At 36.8% G+C, this 22410-nt stretch overlaps 1 protein-coding gene and 1 long non-coding RNA gene across 2 annotated transcripts; one reads left to right on the plus strand and one right to left on the minus strand.

Annotated features, from left to right (window-relative positions):
• Positions 1-1335: 1335 nt before the first annotated feature.
• Positions 1336-3877, plus strand: LOC104884524 (high-affinity nitrate transporter 3.2). Its single transcript, XM_010669198.4, has 2 exons — positions 1336-1609; positions 3153-3877. Exons 1-2 carry the CDS (start codon positions 1483-1485, stop codon positions 3620-3622), a joined length of 597 nt encoding a protein of 198 aa, XP_010667500.1. The 5' UTR covers positions 1336-1482; the 3' UTR covers positions 3623-3877.
• On the minus strand, positions 3317-19704 carry LOC125499570 (uncharacterized). The gene is made up of 2 exons (XR_007276505.1): positions 19477-19704; positions 3317-3631 (listed from the first exon to the last, which is right to left on the minus strand). It is a non-coding gene; the product is annotated as an uncharacterized LOC125499570 (long non-coding RNA).
• Between the last annotated feature and the right edge of the window lie 2706 nt (positions 19705-22410).

Below are 22410 nucleotides of genomic sequence, written 5' to 3' on the forward strand. Positions count from 1 at the left end.
TAACTAGAATTTTGGCCCGGGCAATGCCTCAGATCAATTATAATAAACAAATATATTATAATTCATAAATTTTATAATTCATTTGTTACTTTACGTATTTTTTTGTTCAATGAGAAAATGAAAAATTGACGTCATGACATGATACGTAAAAAAATACTTAGAGGACTTGTTTGAAAATAATAACTTAAAAGGAATCGGGGTAAAATAATATGTCATCATTTGTCTCTCGGTAATAATACTGCCATAATAAGAGTTTTAATTAGAGACTAAATAATTGCTTAAGTCTTTTTTGTTAAATATAATTATTATAAGACTTCAAAATTTATTTGAAACATTAAATAATAAAGTTATATTGTATTGATGGTTAAGCTCCCATTTTTCATTTCAAAAGTCACGTGTTCGATACCTTGTAGTTACATAATATTTTTATTTTTTTAATTGAGGAGTTCAGATAGATATAAAACATTTGCATTAAATGTTTGAGGAGAGTGGCATGTGACACATAGGCACGCCTTTTAATATATTTGTATAGATATTATCTTACCCTAATTCCGTTTAGATTGTTATTTTATCCCCAAATTCCTTAGAAGTTTTTTTAAAACAACTGGTCATACAATAAAGTCCAATTTTCAATTTCGCACTAGATAAAATATTAGGCAAAGCTAATAAAATTAATGATGAGATTTATGATTAATAATATATTTGATAATTGTAACCAATCTGGAGTGGCACTCGGGCCAAATTAGTAGTTAAGCAATAATAACACTGATCAATGGTGATCTTGTTGTACATCTTAAACTAGTTATTAGGCCTCGACTATGCCCCGGATAAGAAAAAAATTCATTTATTAATATAATACTTTATGATAATAACACTAAATACAACTTAGTCTAGTGGTTAGAAATTTAGTATATGTACTTGAGGTCTTGGGATCAAACCATATATACTATATAGATAGAACAATTTTCAATTATGCATGTAATTCTTATAGTTAGCGCTAGCATCCTATACATCAAAACCAAATAAATGCAATAACTCTTGACTTTTTTTAATTAATAATTCAACCCCACCTCTTCACCTTTCTTTGCGGCCAATTGCCCACATACATAATCAAAACCAAGATTAGGAAATAAAAATGTTTAAATGCTATTCTGTTCTTTTCTGCTTCACCAAGAGTTACAGATTTGCATTTGACTTGCTCCTAAATTTAATAATACAATATGTATATTGTTAATCAATTAAGGGTTATAAAAAAATAATCTTAAGGTAATAAATTAGAGTCACCTTCAAATTGACGTGTAAGTAGTACTTCGTACCCAATATAAATAGTAGTCAGTACCACGGAACGAATCATCAGAATCCCAAAAGTATCAGTTTTTAGAAGTTCATAAAACCCTTTTTTCTCTCTTTTCTTCCCTAAGAAAAAAGAAAAAAAAAAATTAGCAAATTTAAGTTAGAAGCCTAAAATCAACGAAATTAATCATGGGAGTTCGCGGATTAATAATCTTTGCTGCAGTTTTGTGTAGTTTGGTTGCAACTTGCTATTCAAAAGGGGTGTTTGCCGATCTTCGTAATACTCTCACTGTTTCTGCTTCTCCATCAGGAAGAGGTAAACATTTATTGTTCTTCTTCTGATAATTACTTGTATAATATTTATTTTTCTTTATTAAAGATGATATATAATTATATATGTGATGTAAATAATGCGATAATAAATAGTCAACGCTAAATTTCCATGTATATATTCAATAAAAAAGTTGTTGAAGTATGTAGGAAGATTTGGTTTATGGGATGAAATGAAATTAATGCATAAATTTGATACTACAAGTTAGAATATTATTACGACTAATGTGATGGTGTATAATCTATGTGCACGAAAAAGAAAGGAATCTGAAACTTGATGGTAGATTAGGATGAAGTCATATTATCTAGATTTGATCAAATCGATAGAGTTGTCTTCCTTAACTGGTTAATTTGCCGATTTATTTGGGAATTAATGCAAAAAACTAAGTAGAAATGAAAGAGGCGAAATTAGTGATCCACAAATAAACTGATGAACCAGAATTTTATGTCCCATAATTTACGTGCAATTTTGTCCCTAAATATTATTAGTGGTTGTTATTATCATAACACCATCTTTCGGTTAAAGTTCAAAATACATTAGAATCCACTAATAAAATAAATTGAAGGTGATTTTAGGTAAGGGTAAATCTAGTAATCTTCTTTTGGCGCTTATTGAATTAATTTGTCTTCATTCATGATTTATGTTAAATTGTACATGCTAAATAGAGTGATGGAAACATATGAGCTTGTTCCATGAATATTCTTGTAAGTTTTTGTACTATCTAAGTTATTAGTTATTAGAGGTTAATTGCCACAAGACTTTTTTAAATAAGTAGTATCGAGAAAAATTTGCTTCAAACACTACATATAACCTTTTTAAAACGTTTTTAGGACACTTCTATTCTAAAAAATGTCCGAGTATTTATCTCACGGAAATCAACTTTTGTCTTTAATAGTAATATCAATTATCCTTAAGGTTCAGTTGTTTCACTAAATAACTCGCCAATTTTAAAGTTGTCATATTACCCTTAAGGTATATGTCCCATCAAAAACAACATAAAAAAAAAAAACTTAAAGTCCATTAAGGGACAAATCCTAACAAAAGTCGACTTGAGGTGTAGTTCATGAATCTACACAATGAGCTTGCATATGATAGCTTTAGAATTCTAGAAATCCATACATCTTCCCCTTATAGCATATCTCATCTTTTATTCTCTATCATTTTGTCAAATATGAATAATAACCAATAGGTAATTGTTCTTCAATATAGACTCCTTACCAAGAAATCTACAAAATGCATTCAAAAAATGTCATCTTCATAACAAAATGTTAACCTTTGTTCAGATTTGTCTTAAATTAAAGAATTTACTATACCCGAAAGAATACCTTGTGAAATTCAAAATTGGCAAAGATATCTGGTGAATCTTGCCCAATTTAATGGTGCAATGTGAAAATCCCAACAATTACCTTGTTTAATCAAAATTCTAAGAAAGTTAATAAAAAATGTAGTTTGTCTTTAGTATTATTCATGTTTGCTCTATAGACTTTAAATAATCAACTAAATATTCTCCTACTTTTTTATGAAACAGTGGATCTAAGAGCAGGAATAGACCAAATAACAGTCTCATGGAGATTAAACAGAAACATATCAAACACAGATTCTGCCACATACAGTAAAGTGGATGTAAAGTTATGTTATCATCTAGAAAGCCAAAAGGACAGGCCATGGAGGAGAACTGAAGAAGACTTGTCCAGGGACAAAACTTGCCAATTTTCGATGGTTAAGAAAGACTACAATTCATCAACTGATTCAGTTACTTACACTGTTAAAAAAAATATTCCTACGGCACATTATTTTGTCAGGGTTTACGTTCGTAACGCTGATAATAGAGAAATTGCCTACGGACAAACCAATGGTTTAGATTTAAACATCAAAGGAATCAGTGGTCGTAGCACCTCCATCGACGTCGCCGCCTCTGTGTTTTCCGGTTTCTCCGTGCTCTCTCTCGCATTTTTCTTCTTCTTGGAGAAGAGAAAGGCCAAGAAGTTGACAAGTTGATCAATTTTCCTTCAAAGGAAAAACAAAGAGGTTATCTTGTTGTTTTAAAAACTTATTTTACGTAAAAGAATGACTCTACTGGACCAGCAACGTAGATTGACAGGTCGAAGTTTTTATCTTTTTTATATATGCTTGGTGAATTGTTGTGAAAGGCTTCTAGCTTCAACTACAGGATCATCTTTTTATTACTCCGTATAAATATGTATAATCTTTTCTTGTTTCGTATTAATGTCAAATGTTAGAGGTTTTGTGAAATGTTATGAAGAACGATAATTGATCAATTGTATGCATAACAATAATTTGTTGGATGATTCCTTCCCGTTAAATTTGGGTAGATCTGCAATTTAAAATTCACATTCATGAAGATGATAAATCAAAAAAGACAGATAAAAATTTACACCGTACAAGTCGAGCAATAAGGCGACAAACGTGCCGGTGACAAAGTCATAATAGAAGGTTCAATCTTTTTAATATCTGATAAAGTCAAAGCCTCTTGTTCTACGCATTAATTAATAGCAGGAATCTAAATTCTATAATATTTACATCTTTCCAGGAAATAGATGACAATTAACAAAATGAATAAAATTATATTGGCTACCGTCAACATGTCATCATGGATAGATTTGGGATAGAATTTAAAGATTCATGTCGTGCTCAGATAAAAAGTTATTCGAACAAATTTCCGGTTGTGTCAAATTTGGGTCAGGTATAGGGCTAAAGACTCAAAATGAAACCGAATATGTTCAGACTTTGCTTGAAAATGGTGGAAGTCAAGCTCGACGAACCTCAAATGTTTGGACTCCACTCGAGTTTGAGAGGACAAAGTCCAAGCTCGGCTCGGAACTTAATTTGAAAAAGTTGGGCTTGGACCGAACCGTACCGTGTCGGACAAAGTCAATACTAAAGCTATACTTAGGCGGTAGGCCCAACCATATAGGTCAAGTATGTCCAAGAAAGCAGTTGATCTTGTTCACTCACCCACCATATGCTCTTACTAGTTGCATATGCACGCGATGCGTACGTCGACAATCTGATGTAGGTATATACAAATGGACATATTTTTTTTTATCTAAAATTATTTTTGGTAGTGATGTAAATTATTGAGATTCTTTTGTAGATGTTATTATCTTTTTAAATGAATGGTGAATGATTTTTAACTGTTCATACCGTCACTGAAAAATTTGGTTGATGATTTGATAATTTCTTTTCAGCGACTTTAGTATAGTTCTTTAATAATTATAAATGCTAATAAACCATGTTGTTTGAACTTTGTAAATATGAAATATTATTTTGTCATGATATATTGCTAACTTTTTTGGTTGAAGATTCATATTGATTTTGTGAATTGATTGTGTATATCTAGTTTGTCAAGTTATTAATGGTATATAAAAAGAAAACATCGTTTTAAATTATTAGATGGTATTCTAACTTCAAAGGAGGACACCACACCTCCTCCCTTAACTTATATAATAGAGATAATTTGGTTTCCCTCTTAGCTTTCCTAAAATTTCAATGTGAGACTTCATCGTTTGAAAAGAAAAACAAATTCATTATACCTATGCTTTTATAACTCGGTGTCCCTCTTAGCGTTGCTAAGATTTTAATGGATGACTCCATATTTCGTTTAAGATAATCGAACTCATCCTACATATACTTTTATAACTTAGTGTAGCTTTTAGCATTCCTAAAATTTTGATATGGAACTACATGTTTGTTAAAGAAAAAAACTCATGCTACATATGTTTTTATAACTTGATTTCCCTTTTAACCTCCCTAAAATTTTTATATCTAACATCATGTTATATTATATAAAAAACTTCCAACTTTGTAGCAATAAGACTCTAAGTGCATTTAGATAATCAATTATCAAATATTTTGATTATTAAATAATCAAATATTTGAACATATATTTCATTCTTTTTCTGAAGAAAATAGATTATAACTTATGTTTTCCGATCAAGGGGTACAAAATCAAACTCTAAGTCGAGGTAAGGACTAGTAGCTATTTATAAAGAATATAAGATTGTCATTTGTTTTCTTAACCAATGTTAGACTTTAGTGCCTAGCGGAATAGAGGTCAAGTTGGATTACAAATTAAAATCTAAAATAGTAATCCATATTTTATCGCGCGTGTGTGCGATATTTCCAGCCGAACTCCATTAGGCTCGAGTCGTTAAGGTCTCGAGTCGGTCCTGAACTCGAATTGAGCCCCTCCAGGTCGAGCTTTGACCGAGCTGAATATGAATAGTTTGCGAGCTGTCCTGCCTCGTTAGTACCCCTAGTTAGGTATATTCAATCTACTTTTGATTGGCTTATTTAGAAGCAGATTGATTGTAATTAACTTTTTGGGTTAACTCATTTACATGATTTGGCCAATTACGATTAAGATATAAATCTTGTTTTACGAGTAATACCTAAAGCATTTAATCTATGGCTGGATCCCCCCACTCATTGAGTTATAGAACATACCGCAATTAAAAACAGACCACTTTTGGATTCAAGTCAAGTTCTAATTGTTCAAAACCCTGTAATCATAATATTAGTTAAACCCCATATGACTACACCACTGTCCACCAGGTTCAACCATCAATAATTTTTAGCATTTCAGCCTTAACACAACTCATCTGTTTATTCGACAAATCAGTTCGCCTCTACTTAGTTTTATCCAAATTTCATTTTGGTCAAGGATAAATCATTTAAATTCGACACTATCAGTTATCACAATTGTCCTACAAAGACTCATAGTTGCTACAGCTCCTCATCCACATTGTTACTTTAAGAGAAACCTCCTATTCTTTGACTTTTCATTGATATATGATGGGTAAACCCTTATAGTATCTGATTTTTGGATCAAAAGGTGGTTGCTAAACCACTGGAAAAAAAACTTAAATGACATAACAAAATTGATCCGATCGGGTCCAAAACTGGATCACTTTATTAGTCATCGTTTTTTGCGCATAAAGAATGGGTGAATTAACTGATCCGTTTGGGAATTGAACCGGATGAATTGATCAAAAAACGATCCGGTCCTTTTTGTTAACTGATCCAGTTTAATAATCGGATCAGTTAATGGTGTTATGTTCAGCGCAGTAGTCTAGCCCAAAAAAACGAGAGGCCTAAACTTCGCGTGGATTATGTTCGCTGAAGCCAAAAAACTCAAGAGGCCCACACTTCGCGTGCGTATATATGGCCTGGTGAAATCTGCCCCATTTCTTCCTATCTCTCAAACCCTGATCTCCCCACAAATTAGATGGTAGACACGTAGGGATGGCAGTGGGGCAGGTCAAGTAGGAGATCTGTCCCATCCCCGCCCCACTTGGGCGGGGATGGGTGTAGGTTTGGCACGAATGGGGAGAGGATGGGGATCAAAATCCTACCTGCAATGGGTGGTGGAGCGGGTATGAATTTTATGCTATCCCCACCCCATCCCAGCCCGCCTCGCCCCACCCCCGCCCGCCCCACATATATATGATTAAAATTCTACTTATATACTTATATTATTAATAATTTTATCTTGCAAAATATAAATATGTGGGTATGACGTAGGTATGAAATGTGTGCGGATACCCATGCGGGTGGTGGGGGTGGGGATGAAGTGGGTACGACGCGGGTATGAAATGGGTGCGGGTACCCATGCGGGTGGTGAGGTGGGAATGGGTATAAATACGTACCTGGAGGGGTGAGGATGGGTCTGGAATTTTCCCCCACAAGGGGTGGTGGGGTGGGGATGGTGATCAGAATTTTATGCGGGTGCGGGTGCGGGTGCGGAGGTACCATCCTCTGCATCCCCCCGTCCAATTATCATCCCTATAGATACGAGTCTACCATCTAAATGGTGCGCACCATTCAACACAATGAACAAAATAACATCCTCAATGAACAAACTAAGCAAAAAAACAACACACGCGACTCAATGAACATTTAAATCAGCTATGAACAACAAGAAAAAAAAATATGAACATAAGAGAAAATATCTGATGAAATTCCACTCAACCTAATGAACAGACAAAGAAAACACAATGAACAAAGAAATATCTGCAATAAACAAACTAAGAAACATAAAGATAAAGGTTAACAAAGGAGAATCGTCGAGATTGATATTCATTGGAGAACAGTTAATGTACATTAGTTTCATATGTTCTCGTAGAAACCAAAATATCTAACAAGAATAATACAGAAAAAATCAAATAGGATGAAAGGAATAATAGTTGTATTGATAAACACCAGAATAGCAAATACCAATCACAACCCCCACTCTTCGAAAGGCAAGGACTCTCCAACTTTCTCTCACTTTTTATTACAAAATTCAAATCACTCTCTCATTTCTCACCTCAGCTCTTATTTATAGCTCTTAACCCAGAAAAAATAATATATGTACAATCATTAATATGTCAATGGTGACAGAAATTCACCGCACTACCCAGTAGGATATTCCTGACCTATAACTAATTGTGACGTTGCAATAGGTGAGGTAGCTGATTGTTGTGCCTTGACCTTTTTACCCTTGCTCACCTAGCACTAGGATAAAAATGATAATTTGCGTCTACCTATTTGCGTCGAACAGAAGAAAGACTGACACAAATGTTCAGGAATAGACTATTTGCGTCGCATGTTAACTAAGGTTCGACGTAAATAACCACATCAAATTGTAAAAAGAAGATTTGTGACAGATGTTCAGGAACATGCGACGCAGATGATCAAAACTAATTCTATCGGATGGGCCCAAGGTGCGTTGCATATTTGTGAGGTGGTAAATCTGCGTCGGATGGACTTTAGGGTCTGGCGCACATCACCAACCTATTTCCCCCTTTTATGTTTTGGGCTTTAGGTTTCAAACTCTTAAGTGCCTCTCTTTATTTCCCCCTTATCTATCTATTCTTGAGCGCCTCTCAACTCTCCTCTAACTAAATCGCCTCTCATCTCTCCTCTAAATAATCAAAATCACTCAAACCCTAAAATCACTCTTCTTCTCGTAAATGCCTGTAGTTCTCTCTCTCTCTATTCCAACAAGATGACGGCACCGCTAAACACTCGAAATCAGTGACAATCTACACGGTATCCACTCGAAATCAGTGGCAAACTAAATTCATGCGAACCCTAGCCTCTTATCGCTCAACTTGCCACTGATTTCGTGAAAATAATGGCATAACACGACCAAGGTAAATAATGGAGAACAAATTGAAGAAATTGATTCCAACTACTCGAACTTACTCTTTTTTTTTCCGGCGACTACATATGTTCGATTTTTTTTCATTTATAGATTTGATTTGTTTGGCATTTATCCTAGTTTAGGGTTTCATTTTTTTCATTTTTTAGATTTGATTTTTGGTTTTAATTTTCATATTTGAAAATTCATTTTTTCATTTTTAGATCTGAAAAATAAAAAATTTCTACTGATGTTGGTGACTTAGTTCATGGAACTGAAAATAATGGCCTTTCGTTTTTTTATTTCTTATATCTAATTTTTTTGTTTACTATTTTGGCATTTAATCCTAGGATTTTCATATCTAAGATTTTCGTTTTAATTTTCATATCTGAATTTTTTTTTCATTTTCAGATCTGGAATTTTTTTTTTCATTTTTAGAACTGGATTTTGTTCTCTCAACGTCTTCTTTCTCAAGCTCATCGGAAAACATCGCAGAATCATAGGTTGTTCAATTTCTTCCTCGATTGTTCTAGATTCAGTTTTAGATTTACATTTTATTTACATACTTGCAATATAACTTGTTTGTATTTATTTTACATAATTTTTTCAAATGATCATGGTGGTTTGTAATAAATTTTTGACATTGTAAACACCAAAAATGCGCACGAATAAAGCATCTACAAATTTATGACTTCATTTTTTTAATAAAATAATAGCCATTTGCGTCGGACCCTTGGTTATGTCCGACGCAGATGCCAACTCATCTGCGTCTCACATAGCGCAAAGTCCGATCTGACGCAAATGGCAACTCATATGACTGATGTGTGGCGCTGGCTGGTGTTGGCGAGGCATCATGTGCGTCGAACGTAGAGTTATATCCAATGCAAATAGCTCAACATCTGCGTCGTATCCTCATTCGGCACAGATCCTGTCTCTCTCATCTGCGTCGAGACTTGTGCCGTCGGATCGATGTCCGACGCAAATGGGGGTCCCATTTCCGACGCACATCGTTATTTCTGTACTAGTGTAGGTAATTAACGGCTTAGTGGAGACTCCATTTTGATTCCTTCCATTAACTCGCTCCCAAAGAGCCACCTTGTCATCAAGGTGGAGGAATGCAATCTGGAATTAACTGTGGCGAAATCCTCCCATGTGGCTTCATATGTTGGTAAATGCTGCCACTTAATGAGCACTTAAGGGACTGGTGTATTGGGGTCACCTGCAGTCCTGAAATCCAAGAGAGATTCAGGTTCTACTTCCAACACAAGATCCAGGGATGAAATTGATGTTTTCCCAGGCACAAATATGATGATGGAGGAAGGGTACCAACCATACAAAGCCTTGAAGGATGGGAATTTTGTGGAAGAATGGAAGCTCGTATTATAGGCCCAATGGAGCAATTGTGACCAAGAGCTAGGTCCGCCGTTCACAAAGTACTACAAGTATGATTCCACACTCTTGTTCACCACTTCGGTTTGACTATATGATTGTGGATGATAGATCGTGCTACGCTGTAGTGATGTCCCTTATAACCTGAATAATTCTTTCCAAAAGGAACTTATTAAAATTTTGTCTCTGTCAGAAATAATTAAGGTGGGCATACCATGTAGTCTGACTATCTCTTTGAGAAAGAGAGCTACCACAGAGGGAGTTGAAAATGATAGCTTGAGGCATAAGAAGTGGCCATATTTGGTGATACGATCGCCCACAACCAATATGGTATCATAACCTTTGGACTTGGGCAGTCCCTCCCCGGAGTCAAGGCTGATATCTTCCACACCTTGTCGGTAATGGGCAGGGGTTCGACCAAGCCCCTTGGGCTCAGTGAAGAATGCTTGTTTTGTTGGCATGTGTGACAAGCTAGAACATATTAGGCTACATCACGTCTCATCACGAGCCAATACCATTCACTAGCAAGTCTCTGATATGCTCTCAAATCCCCCGAATGGCCCCCTACTAGGGAGTTATTGTATTCCTACAGAAATGTATTATATTGACTAGGGAAGATCCTTTGGGAATCACGAGCCTTCCCTTATAGAAAAGAAAATCCCGTGGAGGAGAGTATACCCCTTATGAACCGGTTGTCCATCTTGTATCTCCAGGGTGAACAAGGCAATAAATGGGTCTTGCTTAATTTGTAATTGAAGCTTGTCCCAAGGAACATGGCAGGTAGAAGGAGGAGGCAGGGCTCCCAATTCTGCAACAGAGTGGTCCTGCCTTGATAAGGCGTCAGCCACTATATTAGTAGAGCATGACCTATAGATGATATTGAAGGTGAATCACATAAGCTTAATTGCTAACCCATCTTTGGTACTCAGGTTCAATTTCGCGTTGTTCCATCGAAAATTTCAGGCTTTGTTGGTCGGTTTTAATTAGAAATTGTCGCCTAAGGAGGTAGTGCCTCCATTTCAACACCACTATCACAATTCTCATTAACTCCTTTTCACGTTATAATAGCTTAGCAGATTGCCCCAATGTTTGGCTAAAGAACACCATCGGATGATCGTGTTGGGAAAGGACAACCTCTACCCCAAAACTCGAAGCATCCGTTTACACAGTGAATTTCTTTGTGAAATCCAGAATCACCAATGTAGGGAATATAGTCGTGGCAAGCTTGAGGGCTTCGAAGGCAGCAATCGCCTCGTCGTACCACAAGAAATTATCCTTCTTCAATTGTTGAGTAAGAGGGGCTGCTATTTCGGCATAACCTGCAATAAATTTTCGATAATACCCTGTGAGCCCCAAAAAGCCCCTAAGAAACTTGAGACTCTGTGGAACCGGCCATGATAACATGGCTTGATTTGTCTTGATCTACTAAGACCCCGGCTGCTGTTATAACGTGACCTAAGTAGGCGATATCTTTCTTGCCAAATTCGCACTTAGTCGGGTTAGCAAGGCTTGATAATCGATGTAAAAGCGCCACGAACCTTTTTTTTTTTTACTAATAAAACAAGGCTTGAGAATGGGCTAGTGGATGGCCTGATTATACCAGCTTGAAGCAAGTCATGAATTAGGTGTTCAATCTCATCTTTTATATCTAGGGGTAATGGTAAGGGCGGACACTTATGGGATCAGTGTCCTCTTTGAGGATTATGGGATGTTCATGGCCACGGATAGGAGGTAAACTGGTGGGTGGTGAGAAAAGGTGGTGGTAATTTGAGAGGGTTGTCTGAAGGTAATGAGGCGCGTAGAAGAGAGGTTCTAGGTTTTTTTGTGGGTGACAATTTTCCATTCGACTCAACTCAACGAAAATGCCTCCACCTTCCTTGGCTAGAGTTCACATCATAGCTTTCAAAGAGAGTAAGGACATGCCTAGAGATGGGTCACCCTTCAAGGTGACAGACTCACTGCCAACATTGAATTTTAACACTTGTGCTTTCCCTTTAGCAGACATGGCACCCAGTTTAGCTTGCCATTGAATACCAAGTATGAGATCCGAGTTACCTAAACCGGGCGGCAAGTAATCCTGTATGACATCGAGACCTGGCAACCGGAGGAGCACGAATGTACACTTTCCTTGGCCCATGACAGCCTCCCTTGTGCCGAGAGTCACACCAAACCCCTAGGTGGGTATGATTGGAATCTCCAACTTTAGAACAGTAGAGAAGGAGATGAAGTTATGGGTGGCCCCGGGTCAACCATAACCACCACATTCTGGCTATGAACTCATCCCCTGAGCTTCAAAGTTTATGGAGTGTCGAAACCAATCATCAAATTTAGAGAGATCTCCATTTGGAGATGAGCCGGTGGAACCTCCTCCGTTTCGTAAGCCTCCATAGTCCTAAGGGTTATTCCCATAGTAGCCTCCATAGTCCTGGGCTTATGTAAACGGACCTCGGCCTATAATTCTTCCCTAAACCCAATCAGAAAATGCCCCCTTGCAATTTCTTCTGGAATGCCAGTTAGTTGTGCCATCAACTGGATCAAGTTTCTATGAAAATCCACCACGCTATCACCACCCTACCCGAGGGCGAGCCATTGTTCATGGAGGGTGACATGACCTGATGGCCGGAACTGATGGAGGAGTAATCCTTTTAACTCCTCCCACTGGTGCACCAATCTCCGCCCATGTTCCCACTGGAACCATAACAAAGCATCTCCATCAAAAGCCACCATAACCGCCGCCTCTAACTTTCTCGGCAGCCTACAACCAATAAAACGCAAAAAAGCGTTCCGCCCTCAAGATCCAACCATCAGGATTGGTCCCATCAAAGATCGGCAAGTCAAGCCGTTTGTGCCGTGACTTATCGGTTGGTCTTCCTCCCCTTAAAGGATCTGGTTAGAATCCCTCTATCTCCTTCGCCTCCTCGTCGTGTATATCTGCATCCTCATTCCTTACCGGAATTCCCGATTGGATCGCTAACGAGTTGGAAGTGTTTTTCAACGCCAGCATGGTCTCTCTCATCTCCACCTGTAATTTTCGTTGATTCTCCCTTATTTGGGCGATCAACGCATCCTAGGACTCATGTGCACGGTTCACCTTTCCTTTAAGCCTTTGTGAGGCCTCCTCCAAGCTGGTGGTCAACTTCTCAACCAAAATCTGTTGGGATGACGTCAGCTCATTCACCGAAGTTTGGATTTCTGCGAGTCCTTCTTTCAATTATTCTATCTGTTGCTGGTGAATAGGTGTCATTTTCTTTTCTTGATGTCCTTAACCTTGCTCTGATACCAAGTTGGTAAAAACCAAAAGATACAGCAAGAATAATAGAGAGAAAATCAAATAGGATGAAGGGGATAGTAGTTGTATTCATAAATACCATATATAATAGCAAATACCAATTACAATGCTCACTCTTCGAGAGGCAAGGACTCTCCAACTTTCTCTCACTTTCTATTATAAAATTCAGATAATTATCTTTTTTCTCACCTCAGCCCTTATTTATAGCTCTCAACTCAGAAAATATGTACAATCATTAATCTATCAGTGGTGATAGAAATTCGCCGCACTACCCAGTAGGAAATTCCTGACCATAAGTAATTGTGGCGTTGAAATAGGTGAGGTAGATGATTGTTGTGCCTTGACCTTTTTACCCCTTATCACGTAGGTAATAAGCGGCTTAGTGGAGACTCCATTTTGATTCCTTACATGTTCATTGGAGAATAGTTAAAGTACAATAGATTCACACGTTTTTTTTTGGGTTGTGTTTTGGCCCGTGTCGACCATTAGAATAGTAGACATGATTCCACCATCTACCGATTCTCATCCTACCCATCAGTTACTCCTATCTCTTAAATGCTACTTCATCCTCTCTCTCATATCTCTTCTTTCCTCACTAAAGTGAATAAACTGATTGCACCCAATTCTTCACTTGCGTTTGCAAATCCTGGAATTAATTAATCGAAACCCTCAATTTAATCAAACTCCACCTCAATTAAAGCCTAATCTTTTACTTTGATCGTCATCTCCTCCTCTACTACCCCTTCCTTTAGACCTCGATCCGAACTCGACAGTCACCATAATCAAATCACATTACAGGCTCTCCGTTAAGAATGTTAATCCCGGCTTAATATTGGCTATGAGTTGTTCGGGTTCGGGTATGATAGCAAGAATGATGACGACAAGGTTTTGAAGTTGGTTCAAGGATTCTCACTTTACAAGGTTTTCTGTAGTGAAGCGAGTGGCTATAGTCGTTAGTAAAGTCAATATTCAATAGCCAAAGTCATCGGCAAATTCGTCCCTCTCTTTGATGCTCTCCGTCGCTTCTCGTCGTTCAGACCAAACAACCATAATCAATTATCGTTTTGGTTTTTGGTTCGATTAATTTTCGTTTTTGTTATTTAGGGTTTCATTTGTTTCATTTGCATTTGTTTGCCTGGATTTTTTTCGTTTTTTTTTATTTCGTCCGTTGTAAAGTTGTATAAGTTTGGATTAAAATCGAAAGTTTGGTTGTTCTCGTGGATAAAATTTGTTGTTTTCGTTGTAAAGTTGTAATTTCTATTAATTTAATTTTGTGTTCCATGCTCTGTTCTTGTTTTGCTTCTTCCCCTCTCTTGTGTTAATTTCTATTAGTTTCGTTTTCTCTGTTTATGTGTTTGGTTGCAATTGTATGAAATACAATTCTATCAATCCGTTTATTATACAAACCATCTGTGTGATTGGCTGCAATTGTGTAAAAAAAGGATTTCTAATTATCAAAACATACTTTGTTATAATTTAAAATGAAAAAATGCAAAAAAATAAAATCTTTTTGGTTTTTAGGGGTGGTCAAGTGGGTTTTAGGTTGACTACTGAAATTTTCTCCCAAAACCGGATCAGTAAATGATTAACTGACCGGATCCTGGTATTGACCGGATCGGATGAGCTTTTGTCCACTAGTGCTAAAACAGTAAATGTTGGATTATCTTGTGTTGTACTGCAGCTGGATAAGCTAATGATCGTTATAGATATGACAACTCGCAAGCTACTCGAGATCGACTTGTTCAAAGCTTGACTCGAGATCTACTTGTTCAAAGCTTGACTCGAGATGTTGGCTACTACTCAAAAAATCATGAGAAGCTCAAATACCCAATTATCGATAGCTAAATGTCTAAATTCAACATTTTTTTTTACCTTAGAGTTGATTTTAACATGAGAGACTTGTAAGTTACTCGAAATCTACTCGATCAAAACTCAACTATATCAAAGTTCGATTCGGTCAAACCTCTATTCAATTGAGCTCGAACTCAACTTGAGCTCGACTCGAAATGATAACGAATCGAGTCGAGATAGCTGAAACTCGAACTCGACTCGCATCATTTACATCCCTAAATAATATCGACTAACCTTAAACGAAGTTAAGTGATTTATTTTGCGCATTTTGTTTAGGGTTCATCTCGTTCAAATCACATTATTTGGACCAAGATATTTTGTCAATCTTGCTATGCCTAAGCATTATCTCCCCACCCAAGCAAGTAACGTACGTGATCGCTAATGTGGAAAATGATTCCTAAAATTTTCAACTCGTAAGAAAAGCATGGAGTTAAAACCCTTACTACTGTAACAATTTTGGACATCTTTCTTTTCTTTAACAAGGATTCATTTCTCTTTCTCTCACATAATAATTGTCATAGCTAAAGGTCGACGAAGAGAATGTCATTCTATCGATATTGAATTCCATATATTCATAATGTTGAGTAAATTATAATCTATACGATATTTTCATAAGTTGGCATACATAATTTGAACTTAAGATACACTTTTTCGATTCTAGTCCAACTTAGCTACTTTGAAAAATGCAGAGCAATTACACTCCAATTTCAATTGAAGCAAAGTTCAAGCTACCAAATCTTATTAAAAGATTAACAGTTACTGACTCTTGAAATTTATCATAAAAGATAGACAAAATTGACCTCAACACTTCAAACTATAGTGTAGGTGCACCAAACATCACCAACTACGACTTATAGCCAGAACACCTCAAAGTACAAACTTGGATGCAGTTGGTACAGTACATGAGGTCGATGATAGGAATTCTCATAGGTTGTACGTCGAGTGCTAGATATTGGGCAGCCATAGAAGCGTTTTCCTTGACTGTAATTAAACTTTCAAGTAGTTGGACTATTGCATGCAATCGATATCGACAAACCCTACCAGTACCTAGAATGGTATTTGAATTCTTCTTGAAACTTGAATTCTTCTTGAAACTTGAAGATGAAGTTGAGCTCATTCCTGCTATGCTGATTCAACTCTTTCAGACTTTAGGGTTCATTTGGGGAAAAAATAGGGAATTTGGGGAAGAAATTTTTTTTGTTCAGTTGAGGAAGGAGAAAATGAAGGCACACATTTTCTTTGTTTAAGTAAAAAATTAGGGTTAAAAAAAGAAAATAAGAAATGGGAGAGAATCCAGTGAGAATATTGGACACCGACCTCATTTATTACACCCTGGTCTGTAGCTGTGGTTGTTTGGTGCAATCGCACTATATATAAATCCTATGTTGAGGTTAATTTTGCCTAAAAGATATATAATACTATTAGCAAGCCAATATTATCTTCAAATCTAATCCAGATTTTCTATTTAACAATACATTGTAAACCAAATTTCTATACAAGTATCCAATTTTACAAAATTGGACATAGATAAACCTCTGATCATCCCTCAGAATCGAACTTGTTGGCCATGAAGTATTCATGTCATCAACATCATATCTCCAATCTTAACCTCTATCGCACACAAACCACTGAGGAATCATTGTATACAAAACTTGTACTCTAAAAATTGATAGGCAACAATAACGGTATAGTAGTCTTTGGGATTTTTATTGTTACACGAAATCAACCCTTTCCTCTTTCTAAAGCATTCTCTCCCCAAACCCAAAACACAAAGCTCTAGCCTCCTACCTCCCCTGGCTCATCGGCGGTTGATACCTTAACCTAGCCACTGGCAAGCCAACACCGTCGAAGCTTAGGTTGTAGTGTTCGTGTTAGGGTCATGTAGTTCACCCCCCCTCCCCTGCGTTTTTCCCCCACCCCGCTCTCATCGCATCCCACTCATTTTCCCCCACCCTCCCCTGTGCGACGGTCTTATTTCATCCTCCCTGTGCGTCGGTTTCTCCTACCCCTCTCTTGTGCGTCAGTTTTTTCCTCCACTTCCCCTTTGCGTTTTGGTTTGCGTTGGTCAATTCCCCCTTTCGTCACTGTTTCCTTGTGGTGTCATCCATGGTCCTCGTCCCTGTCCTCGCGTCTAGTAGGCACAATCCACCCTTTAGTGTTGTGGTTGTTTTAGGCCTTTGCTCCCCTGTAGTTGTTTCGGGCTTCCCTTCCCCCCCCCCCCTTGTTCGTGTCGGGCTCCCCTTTCCCTTCCACCCCCCCCCCCCGCTATTAGTGTTGGGCACCCCCTCCCCCCGGTAGTTTGGTTCTCCATCTAGTTATGTCAGATGTTAGCTAGTGTGTTTGGTTTTTTATTAAAAAGCGTGTTTAATCTCCCAATAAAAGAGTGTCTTGTGTTCGAGTTGCTAAAGTTGTTATCGGTGGTTGGTTGTGGCCATCGACAAGTAGTTGTTAGGTGGGTCAAGTATGGTGGTTTAAGGTTGTTATAGTAGAATATCTCAGTTTTTGGGAACATGTGTTGAGGGACAAGGTGACTCACGCAGAGCGTGAGCAAGGAAGAAAGCGATGATATTTCATGGTTCGGACATATCTTCTACGGTTTTGAAAACCAGAGTTGTGTTCGAGGGCTCAACTTGTTTGGCTCTCTTTTTAGCTTGGCATTGATCTTAATAGTCTTTGCTTTGAAAATTTCGAATTTGCAGGCGGCACCACAATTGCATCTCAGGCTTTCAGCACACACACTCATCAGCGTTTCTCCTACTTCATGGAGAAACCTGAAATACTCTCGATCAAGAGTAATGAGTCACAATGGAACGTGACTCCTCACACGATCATGAGTGCAGAATCCCAATCGATGGCAGATCGTTGGGATTGCTCATGCGATAAGACGCCACACGATGCTCGCCATTAGTTGTTCGTTGTCCGGATCGTGTTCGTCATCTTCTTCTTCTACCACCTTCATCAGCCATCCGAGATTTGCATCCAGCATCACATGCATTGACCAGCGATGCCCCCTATTCTACGCAACTTTGTATCGGTTTTACTCATTTCTATTTTGGATGGTAAGTACGAGCTACTAAGGCTCATTTAGATTTGTTTGTTTTAGTTTGGGTTGTATTCGCATTAGGTTGTACTTCTGATCTTTTAATTAATGTATGATTTCTCGATGTAAAAAAAAAAAAAAAAGAGGAATCATTAACAAACTTAGATGAGGATGGGCACAGCTTCTCCATGAAGGCTAAAGCCAATGCCCTACAAGAGGAACGTTGAAAGTCGAACGACGGCTCAAAAGCCACCAAGCTCAAATTTTGCAAAAAAGGTCTTTGATTTTCCATTGCAAACACAGTATTGTGAATTCTAATTTGATAAACTTCCTTTCTCCCTCTAGTTATCATATCCAGAAAAGAGACAAGATTTTACTTATGGACTTCAATTCATTCTAGCTTATGTTGCACTCAGCCATACAAAATTACTACCTTTGCTTTTATTATTTGCTACATTATTGTGCACAGTTTTTAAGGCATTATTTAACCCTTAATATCTCTTATTTCGTTTAAGTAAAAATTTGATATAATGAAACTACACGTCGAGAAGAATCTTACAAGACCACACATGACTATATTTTCACTTAAAAATAATCAAAATAATCGGTAAAAGTTAGTGGCTTCATTCCCAATGTAACAATGTAGCAAATAAAAAAACGGAGGGAGTAAATAATACATTATAAGAAGGTTCCCTTCTTTTTATCTATCCCCTTGGAACTTTTGAACCCACATAACGATCATTCTCAAACTGAGTCCAGAAATTTTCTGTACCGTTGCTCGATAAGTCTACAAGGCCATAATTTTGTGCTCTTTGGGATCTTAAATGAGCTTCAACAATATGCTTAAAAAAAAGTTCAAGGACTCTTCTTAGAAAACATAAATGAGCAAAAACGTTGTGAAATAAGCAAATTTTCTGTAAAATGAGGGATAATAAGTAGTTCTCACGGTTCTTACAATAAACTCAGTTTAATACTAATGCAAGTGATGAAAGGTAAATAAATGATTAAATCAATTAGGACGAATGAAAGATGATTAAGACTACTAATTATGAATAATGCTAAGTTTAACTATGCAAAAGAAATAAATGAACAAAAGGAATTTAATCATAAAGAAAATGAGATTGAATTTTGAAACTTACTTTTTATTGATATTCAGAAGAAAACTTGATGGCAATACAATATTTTGAAAGTGTCTTTTTTATATGAACCCTACACTCTTGTTTCTTACTCTTGCTTCTCACTCTATGTTACTGTTGTTGTGTGAGAAAATATTATGATTCAATTTATGCCCTGGAAGTTTCTCCCTTATATAGGCAAGTTTAAACAATATGAACCATACAAATTGGATAGAATAATGATGAATATAATAATGCCAACTTTTGAATGCTTTTACTACAATTTGAATATTTTGCCTTCCATCTTGAAGTAGTACGTAGGATAGCTATTTGACATGTGAGTATTTATCTTTGCCTTGTCATGTTGATGTCTCCTTGATGTCGCTTTTGAAATTTTTCAATATATGATTCTTTAAGCGTTGAAAAATAAGTCTTTGTATTTGTTTTATCTGAGTTTGTCTGCGAAACACTTGATAGCCTACATATAACTGTTAGAAAATATATTGCCCTAATTTTTCCGTGAATACTATCACCGGGATTTTTTTTTTACTTAAAACTTTGGCAATTATTTACACAAATGGGTCCTGATGAGCACATGAACCTCCAAAAGGACTATGAGTACGGATTTGGAGGATTCAGTTTCTAAAGAAGTGGATTATTTTTATTTTAAGTATTCCAAATAACTTTTAGTTAATGTTGGGCCTTTATCCGAAATTCACATTAATTTAAATTCTTCCTTAGTTAACGTTCATATGTTCTTCGATGAACTTCTTTGAAACTTTTGATGGGGAAGGAATGGTCTCCTTCCGTGCTGGACTTTGTACTGAATTTTAAATCCCAACGGAGTTTTTCCCCCATCGTCAAGATATCTTAAACAGCTGAAATTGAACAGTATTGACCAAGAACGTAATCCGCCATTTGACCTTGAAAATTCGTGCCAAAGACATTATCATAGGGTTTTGAAAATTTTGTATCATTTTAGAATCCAAGCAAAGACTCCAGAGAGCTCTGAATTCATCATGAAACATGTGGAGGAAGAATATGTTGTCTCTCTACCTTTCTTAAAGGGAGATTATGATTAGGCATCTACATTTAACTTTTCTCATAAAGGTTACATTAGTTTTGTTGGTATAGACATTGGTCAGCTATTGAAGCCGTTGGTCGATCGTGGTTAAGGTGGTCCCGGAAGAGTGGTCCGTTGGTCCCAAAAGAGTGTTATCTTTATCAGATAGTATAGATTGGATGTTCATCTCTTAATGGCGTCTAAGTTTAGAAAGTGGTTAATGCAAAACTCTTATACTAGAAAGTCTAGCATAGTACAAACGAAGTCTTTTTTAATGGATTTTTCAAAGCCTTTAGAATTTACCATGAAGTTCAAAAGGAATAACTCGTCTCGATAGAGATTGTCCTCATGAATCAAACTTCGAGTTGAGTTTTGATGAAACGAATGCAATAAAGACACCAAAAGATATTGTTGCTTTATAGCATAATTTTAACGAGTCTTTTACATCCAAAAATAATAAAATTCAACACATAGCTCAAAGAAACTTCAAGAGTTATTCAAAGAATTATTAGCCAAAATCTTCACTTCCTGATATTCAGTATGAAGAACGATCTAGATTCCGCTCCACTAGCTATAGTGATCTATAGATGGTAACTCTAAATATGAAATTCTTAACACCTTACAGGCCGGAGATAAGAATGGCCAAAATGGCATACTAAGTCCCTCCAGCTGAAATGAGGCAAATAAGTTGCAGTAAGTAGAGATCGCTAGGAGTGTGCACCGGTCTAGGACCGGACCAAACCGGACCGGAACTGGCTGGACCGGTGGACCGGAATCCGGGATTTTCTTGGACAGGAGCGGAAAAATTATGGTCATGTCCTGTACAAGACCTCTTCAACCGGCATTCTTTTTTTCCAAAAAAAAATCTTTTTTATTTTATGTAAATATATTTATAAATTATATACATTAAAAATTAATAATTACTAATAATAATCCAGAAATAATACATAGTAAGTTTTTAAGTTTCTACCTTTCTACCTTTTAATTTTTTAAACATATAAAGTTTTTTTTTTTTACGAAAATAATAGAAATTTCGGTCCAGCCAGTCCGGATCAGAAATTTCCAAATTTGGACCGGACCGGAATCCTGATGTTCGGCGAACCGGGGACCGTACTGGAATCTCCGTTCCTATCCAAATTCCGGTCCGAACCGATTTTGCACACCTGGCAGTAAGTTTCCTATTGTTAGGATTTACTAGACAACTCAAAAGTTGGTGGGATCATTCCCTAACTCTTGAAAACAAAATTCAAATCTTAGAATATAAAGCTTTGGTTGAGCTATCTGATGGTTTCATAGTTGAACAATCAGATGCCCGTGGTTTTAGGAATGCATTTCGTAGGAAATCCGGGAGTAGAACTATAGTTTCTTCCAATGTCATCCTTACAAACATTAGATGTCCAACTTTAGGAGTTACCAATGGTACAAAGACATATTCCTAACATATGTCTTAAGAAGAGAAGATTATAATGCATCTTTTTGGAAAGAAAGATCTGTTACAGGCGTTTCTAAACTCTTTGCTCAAAGGATTCTTAATAAGCACAAAACTCAGACTGACTTAGAAGAAATTCCTTTTAGTCAAATAACATTCGGACAATTATTCTGCTTCGTGAGAAAAGAAGGTTTATCTCTTTGCTCCGAATTGAAAATTCAAGCCAAATATGTTAGAAAGATCTCAAACAAAGAAAGAATTGGGATCATTCTCTGAAGCCTTTGCTATGGAAAAACTTAACCCTCCATCTACAAGACACAAATAAAAAAGGAGTTCATTTCCTTACAAAAGGCAAAACATATATGAAAATACCAATCCTCAGCACTACCAGAGACCATCTCCAAAGTTACACAAAAAGAAACGGGGGGAAAGAAAGACTACTATTATTTGTTACAAATGTGGCAAA

The sequence above is a fragment of the Beta vulgaris genome, chromosome 7 (genome assembly GCF_026745355.1).
Source record: "Beta vulgaris subsp. vulgaris cultivar EL10 chromosome 7, EL10.2, whole genome shotgun sequence".
Classification (NCBI taxonomy): Eukaryota; Viridiplantae; Streptophyta; class Magnoliopsida; order Caryophyllales; family Amaranthaceae; genus Beta; species Beta vulgaris.